The sequence below is a fragment of the Fundulus heteroclitus genome, chromosome 4 (genome assembly GCF_011125445.2).
Source record: "Fundulus heteroclitus isolate FHET01 chromosome 4, MU-UCD_Fhet_4.1, whole genome shotgun sequence".
Classification (NCBI taxonomy): domain Eukaryota; kingdom Metazoa; phylum Chordata; class Actinopteri; order Cyprinodontiformes; family Fundulidae; genus Fundulus; species Fundulus heteroclitus.
Window position 1 is genome coordinate 999,620 of NC_046364.1, and position 8,308 is coordinate 1,007,927.

At 40.0% G+C, this 8,308-nt stretch overlaps 1 protein-coding gene across 1 annotated transcript; it reads right to left on the reverse strand.

Moving 5' to 3' along the window:
* Positions 1-1,158: 1,158 nt before the first annotated feature.
* LOC105919402 (interleukin-17B) lies at positions 1,159-7,127 on the reverse strand. Its single transcript, XM_012854711.3, has 3 exons — positions 5,559-7,127; positions 5,171-5,454; positions 1,159-1,763 (listed from the first exon to the last, which is right to left on the reverse strand). The coding sequence occupies exons 1-3, from the start codon at positions 5,580-5,582 to the stop codon at positions 1,526-1,528; spliced, it is 546 nt and encodes a 181-aa protein (XP_012710165.2). The 5' UTR covers positions 5,583-7,127; the 3' UTR covers positions 1,159-1,525.
* Between the last annotated feature and the right edge of the window lie 1,181 nt (positions 7,128-8,308).

Sequence of the window (8,308 nt, forward strand, 5' to 3'; positions counted from 1 at the left end):
ATATAAGAGGTGGATTAGGAAAAAAACACTATGAACATAACATTATTATTATAATTTAATTTTAATAATAAAATAAAATCACAAAACCCGAAAGGTCAACAGTTTCATGTTACATCAAGCTTAGGGACTGGCTAATATACAGCAGGTCAAAAAAGGCCATATTTTGGCTGCAGTGCTTGCTGTTCTCTGATGAAGAAAAGATCAAACAGTGCACTAACTTCAATAGATGGGTTGAAAATATCCAGTATAAAATACAGAGATTCCCAGGGCATGATGTATACAGTTAAGTTGACTTTTTTGGTGTGTGTGTGTGTGTGTGTGTGTGTGTGTGTGTGTGTGTGTGTGTGTGTGGTGGCAGCAGCAGGTGTAGAGGGGGGGGGGGGGGGGCAAAAAGACTGCGTTGTCCCCGGCCCTAGCAAAGCTGTCAGCTGGCCTGATGTCTGAACGCAATGAGGAAGTCACACCGTTAACAAAGACATCTATTTGTGAATGGGAAGAAACAACATTGCTGCTATCTGCAGGGTATTTCTGCAATACTGACGATATTAAGAGGGGGACAGACTCTTTAAAGTTTGATGCAGCATTATCTGATACAGTTCTACTGTAATGGAACCCTCTTTTGGGGGTGGAGAACTCAGTTAGATTAAACTCAAATGTTATTAAAAAATGATCAGACAGGACAGGGTTGCGAGGAAATACTGTTAATTCTTCACAATCAGGTCTAAAGTATGGAGCCAAGAGTGCATCAGTTTATGCACATTTTAGGCAAATCCAATTAAATCTAGGATAGTTTTAAAGGCTACACTAAGGTTATCACATTCTGTGTCAACATGGATGTTAAAATCACCCACTATAATAACCTTATCAGTGTTTATCACCAAATCAGATAAGAAGTCTGACAACTCATCCAAAAACTGAGTGTAAGGGCCTGGTGGACGATACAAAACAACAAAGAGAAGAGGTTTTATTGCTTTGCAGTTTGGATGAGGGAGACTGAGGGTTAAATGTTCAAAAGAACTGTAGTTAATAGTTGGCCTGGGACTAATTAATAAATCAGACTGAAAGATGGTTGCCACTCCTTCTCCTCTTCCCACAGATCTGGGAATGTGGAAACCCCCGGGACCCCATCAGGGATTAAGCGGGTCAGAAAATGGATAGATGGATGGATGGATGGATGGATGGATGGATGGATGGAGGGAGTTGACTCATTTGTTCTGTCCGGCTGTCCTGCAGCGAGAAGATAAGAAGTAGCTGACATGATTTGTGTTCATGGCAGAACCAGAGGAAGTCTAAAATGTGAGATAAATGTTAAAGTTCGTTCAGTTGCTGCTAGCCAGCTGCAGGTTCAGTCTAACTTCTCTGCAGAAGTGATAGTTAGAATTTCCTTCTCCTGCAGCAGAAGATGCTGTTCCTGTTCTGCTTATTGGGCCAGAACCGGTCCTTTGCTGTAACTCTACGTGGCACTGAGGACCTGGTGGGGGAATCTGATTAGCAGCAGTAGATCCAGGATCCCTGCAGCCTGAGGCTACTGGGAGTAACTGGGCTTCACACATGTGCAGGCCACTGGAACCGAGATGATCTCCTTCTTGACCACATATTTCTTTGGGTCGCCGGGGCACGGCTTCCTCTTCAGGACCGTCATCTGGGTTTTCACCATCACCGAGTTGTAGCTGTGATCCTCGCGCAGGTTGATGATGCAGCCTTCACAGAGACACTGGGCCATGCTGATCTCAGGAGGGATCCTCTCCACATCCCGGTCCACCCTAGAAGGAACGGATCCGGCAGGAAACGCGTCAGTCAACAAACTCACAGGCAGAACGTACGAAACAAGAGCCTTTAAATGCTCCTAATCTATTATACTTTCTACTTTTCATGCAACAAATCTGCATAAAGCTGAAAGTTCTGGTTGGAAACAAGAAGCAGGAGGAACCTCTGCAGGCTACAGTGAATAATCGTCTTTGTCAACTTCTTCGTCAAAATGCTTTAAACACAAAGACGACATTGGGCGAGGATTTGACACCTGAGGATTTTAGTATGAAAATCTGGGACTGAAAGAGTTGCTGTTCAAATCCTTGTTTTTTTTCTCAGTAATGATTATTTTTGGGAAACCTTCTGGTTGCTGGACGTCGTATTCCAGACCTGTGGACGGGTCGGTAGATGGCACCAGGACTGACCCGGTTGTGTATTTGTCTTCAAGGCTTCACACTAAACTGTTTCCTCCCTGCATTATCTGAGCCACTGAATCCTTTTAAAGTGCCTGTATTAAGTTAACTACTGACAGTAAGTAACTAAGTAGTACTAACTACTAACTACAATAATTTATTTCTATTCTGCTCTCATCTCAAAAACATCCCTTCAGAACTTAGAAAGAAAACCAAAGACTTTTACAGCTAAAGCTGCATTTTCAGGAGGAATTTTAAAATTCACGAACATCTGCAAAGATCAGGATTAAAGCTGATAAAGCCAAGATTAAAAGGGAATTATGTTACATTTCCATGACAAACTTTAAAGGAGCTTTTTTTTTCTTTTCTTTTTTTACTTTTTTTTACATGAGCTGGAAAAAAAATAATCTTTAGTCACTAAAACTGGACTTTGAGATGATAAAACCTCAGAAATCACAAATATTTTTGTGGACTGAAGTTTTTAATGCAATACATAAAAATGGAAATAAGTATTATGAACCATAATGTTTGTATTTTGACATCTAAAAGAGGATTTTTATGCGTCTAAGTGACACGGTTGTAGCAGAGAACAGATCTCAGGGTTAAACATTTTATGCAGTTAAACCCCAAATTATGAATGGGGATGAATATGACTAAATTATTTTATTTAATAATAGGGTTTGTTTCTGACAGGAAATGACGAGTATCTCTCACTTGATGTTAAAGGAGCATCGGTTTGAACTATTATTTGTTTCAGTTATTTTGATTTAAAAAGTTATTGTAAAATTTATTGTAAACATCATTTATCTCCCTCTCTATTATTCAATTTCAATTCAATTCAATTCAATTCAATTTTATTTATATAGCGCCAAATCATGAAACATGTCATCTCAAGGCACTTTACAAAATCAAGTTCAATCATATTATCAATTATCTCTCACACTGAGGCACATCTGCTCAAATCATGCAAAATATTTTCTTGTGTAAATCGGCGGCTGTTTTTCCTCCATTGAACTTGTAAATTTAATTTTTACCTGAATATACCATATTATCAATAACGGTCCAATATTTATCCTGGATTTATTTGAACTTTTATGTTTTTTTTCTTTCTGATAATCTCATTCTCTGTTGCTTTAGAACTAATTTTAGATTAGATTAGCTTGTTTTTCATTACTAATTTTCTTTTTAATTGTGTTATTGGCAAATTTCGTATCTTTTCTCCATGTTTGTTCTGATTTTCTGATGATTTTTATTTTTGCCTGACGCCTTTGCCGGTGGAAAGCCTCCTTATCAGCACCCTAATCTTTACAGATTCTCCATCAGGTCTCTGGCTGCTCCAAAATGTCTAAATACTGCAGAAACATGCTGATCCAGTTGAACCATCAATTGAAACCTAAATCTGCCAGGGGTATGAATAGTTGTGGGCTTCCCTTCAGGAACATCTCTGATCAGAAGTCCTTTATAACAGATTTTTGTAATTTTCTGCTTCACACTGACTGCTGACCTCGATTACTTTGTTTCCTGTTCACCTGCTGATGTTTTTTTTTACGTTATTCTAACCAAGAACGTACATAAACACAGAAGCAATGAGAAAAAACACAGTATATACATGACAAATTATTATGATGTTAAAAAAAAGTGGTGCTCGAGGGTTGAAGTTTTTTAAGGGCCAATATAGTTTGAATGATTTTGCTGTTCGTACTTGATTGTAAGAATGTTAATTGTAGATAATAAAATCTGTAAATTGGGCTTTTGTAGTTAAAGTTTGGAGCTATGAATATAATGTTTACTAGATTAACAGATCTGCATTATTATTGTCACTTATTTCCATTCCAAACCAAACTTTCTGATTCATAAAAGTAATGTTAAAATTTCTTCAACAGAAAAAGTTTCTCAAGTCTTTCCAAACGTTTCTAGTGCAGCAAAAATCCCAAAACAGACGGAGAAGGCTGTCTTCATGGATTTTACAAAAAGTCCACCTCCCATTTCCATCTTGAAATGAGAAAAGCTTTAATTAAATAACAATTGTAAAATAAATAAATAAATTAATAAATAAACACGATCTCTCTAATGTATTTGGTTATTAAATATTTCCTTGATGGGACATTGTAAAACGCTTAATGTGAAAAAGCTTAACGTGGCTTAAGGTAGGAAAAGAAAGAGTAATCATCACCAAATTTCGCATGGCCATATCTTGTTTCTGCTTCATTGAGGCCTATATTAAAAGAAAAAAGCTTAACGTGGTTTAATGTACTTAAACAATGCTCAGTGATCACCAAATTTCTCTTATATACTGCTTATCATAACCACTTAAAACTGTCAAAAAATCGAACCCAAAGTCCAATTATTATGGACGTTATATGACATTAAGTATTTCATAGGCATAGGCTGGCTATATGAAATCAGCAACGCTTAATGTTAGATAACGTCCATAATAATTGGACTTTGGGTTTGACATTTTGACAGTTTTATGTGTAGCAATATGAAAGAGAAATTTGGTGATGATTGATCGTTGATTAGGTACATTAAACCACGTTAAGTTTTTTTCTCGCCATAGGCGCTAATGAAGAAGAAAGCGTTAATGTGAGATATCTTCTATAATCATTGGATTTCGGTTTATTTATTTTTATTTATTTTTTTGACAGGCTTAAGTCTTCATGACAAGATATGGCCATGCGAAATTTGGTGATGATTCCTCGTTGTTTTCCTACCTTAAGCCACGTTAAGCTTTTTCACGTTTTAGAACGTCCCCAGTCCATATAAATGGTACCTGGATCAAACCAGGGCGTAGAATGACGTCAGAAGCTTTAAGGCACACCTGGGGATTTCATCAGGTAAGCGCAGAGACAGCGGATCAGTGTTTGGATCCAGTCTCCTGCTGCTTTCCCCTGGTGACGTCAAAGTTCTCTTTTTTCTAGAAACATCGCTGTTTCTAACAATGAAACGTGGAGAGCGTACAGGTAGAGCTACCTGTGGGGCATTTGGCCCTCGGGGGGCTCCATACTCACTTGTATTCCCACGGTGACAGCGACCTGCGGCTCTGCTCCGTGAATCTGCGCGGATCTTTGCGCATTTCTTCCACCACCTGCGCACACGTCCTGTTGCCGCTCTGCGCATTCACGCTGTACACATTGCTCCTCCTGACGAACATGTCCTCGCGGCTGCGCAGTTGCTCCTCGGTAAAGCAGTCGGACCGGTGGGGGTCCGGCGGCTGCCGGTCCGCGCGGCTGCTCGCGTTCACAGCACAGAGGACGCGCGCGGCCAGGAGCAGCAGGAGCGCGCAGAGGGAGACCTGCAACAGAACCGCACATGTCAGAATCTGCTGAGTCGGACCGGACCGGACCGGGTCGGACCGGGCCGGACCGGGCCGGGCTGGTTCTCCTGACGGTCACCCACCATGTGCAGACGGAGTCGGGCCATCCTGAGCTGGAGTGCCGCACCGCGCCATCTCACCTGTTTTTATAGCCGCGGCTCCGCTCCGTCTTTTCTGGCGTTTCTGTGGGGAAATCCTCAGAAACTGTGAAACCCGCCCCCACCGTGCACGTTCCAGGCGTCTGCTTCAGGATTCTGGGGGTCCGATGGATCATACAGGAAATCATTTGTGATAACTTGACAGTTCACTCCTTAACAACAGAAATGCCAAACCTGGAGCTGACACGTTGCTATGGCAACAGCCCCAACCAGCCAAACACAGTCACACATTCATGTTTAAACCCAGAGTTTTGGTCTTTTTAATGATTTATTTGCATGTATTTTTTTCAGGCTGGAATTTGCACAAATATACATTTATTGTGGATCTTCTCTGATCCTCAGGGTCAGAAATATACATACAGGCTCAAATATACACCCAGCTAATATTTGGTTAAGGCTGTAACTATCACGATTTGGGTTTTTGTTGTTGGTTTAGTTTTGTACTTCTTTTTATGTTATCGGTTCAGTCAGCTCACTTCATGTCTTAGTCACCATCCTATTTGTCTGTCACCTGTCAACCGATCAGTTCTTTTCTCCTCTAGCCATCATCCTTCATCCTCTGATCATTCTCATCTGCCTCCTGTCATTAGCCTTCACTCCGGTTCACCTGTTCACCTCACTATTTATACCTGCTTCCGTTTATACCTGCGCTCGTTAACGCCAGATCGTTAACGAGCCTTCGGTGAGTTTTGTCCAGCGTTCTCCTGTTTTGCCTGACCTGGTTCTGTTTATGGATTATATGAGTTTGCCTGATCCCTTCCCGTTTATCCTGTCTGACTGTGTACCCTTCTGGGCTGTTATTTGACCACCAAGCTTGCCTGTCCTCGTTTTGCCTGCTCTAATAAATGATTCATGGGGTTAGTAGGTAGAGCTCAAAATCAAGTGCTTTTTCAGCATAAAAAAATTGTTTATTACCTATACACTATAATAATTAGTTTATAACTTCATTAAGTAAGTTGGTCTAAATTAAAATAAAGAAAATATTCTTAACTCAATAATAAATGGATTTTAAACAGACATTTCAACCTTAACTTAACTTAGAAGTGTGTTCAGTTAGTTCAACTTAAAAATTTCTTAAGTGTCCGTTAAAAGCTGAGTTCAAGGCGATCTGCCAAGTAGCCCTCAACATTAAACCACGCCCCGATCTGCATGCTGCGTTCTGCCTGGACTTGTTTTAACGTCAGACCATGCCTTTTGGAGGGAAAGGAGCACAGACAAGGATTTTAAGAATTTAAGACTCGGTGAGTATAACGTTTTGACTTTTTTTATTTAGCTAACTTTTAGGGGTGTGCAAAATAATCGATGCATCGCGATTCTAATATTGGCGATCCAATGCATTGATTCTTGATGCCAAGTATGGATTATTAATTTAAAAAATAAATAAATAAAATGGATGAATGGTTGGCGAACATCAGCCAAAAACAAGTTGAATACAACTTCCAGTCCAGTAGATGTTGCTGCGGATGTGTTGACACCCGCTGCCTTGTGTCACAAGCATTTCCGGCCGTGGGATACTGCGACGAGTCATTCATAAATAAAACATGGAGGATAAATACAGCTATGTATGAATTCAGTTGCTTTCAGTTATGTAACAATTGAAGACACTATCCAGATCATACACAGCCAGTCAGCCACTGCTAATGGCTGTATTTTTTTCTGAACAGTGTTCAGGGAAAATATCACAATGCATCGCAATAATTCAAGTATTGTAATGCATCGTGATAGAATCGCATTGTGACTTTTTGGGCAATACCCACCACTACTACTAAATACCAGAGAGTGAATCCTCATGGCTGGTCCTTCTGAACCTTAAGGACATAGTTGAACTTGTCCTTTCTCCTGCTCATACAGACTTATCTATCTGTTTCTTTGAAAGCAAGATTTCTGAGCATCGCCATAGATTCGTGGAGACTTTCCCTGAGGAAAGACTTATTCCAAAGCATCACTTTCTTGAGCATTATCCACAGCTGATAAAGGATTTTGGTCCACTTGTATTTCTATGGACTATGCGCTTTGAAGCTAAACACAACTTTTTTAAGCGTGTGGTCAGGCATACCCACAGCTTCCGAAACATTTTGTTGTCTCTTGCTATAAAGCATCAGTTAAGGGTTGCACACCCTCTACATGGTGGAGCGATTGTTCCACCATCTCTCCAGGCATCAAAACTGTCAATGGTGGACTTGACTGTGCTGAGGGAAGACATAAGACAAGCACTGCAAATAAAATTCTCCAGATTGTCATTTGTCCAAATGGCAACCAGAGTGTATTGCAGTGGCACCAGTTACTCCACTGGAATGATCTTGGCACATGGCTCAACAGGTTGTCTTCCAGATTTTGTGGAATTAATTCAGATAGCTGTTGTAAATGGGAAGGTTTGCTTCATTGTTAAATGTTTAAATGCATGGTATGTTGAACATCTTAGAAGCTATGAACTCGAAAACACAAAAAGTGTTAGGGTGATTGAGCCAAATGAGTTGTCTGACATCTTCCCAATGGCAGCGTATGGTTACCCTGAAACGATACATTTTATGTTGATATGTAGTGGTAAAACCTTCTCATTTGTTTGGCCTAAACATCAAGAAAAGGAGAAATGATAATGTAATGAGATATTAAGTTTTACCTCAATTACATCATATTTCAATTGAAATACTAATAGGATGAAGAAAGGGTCCTGT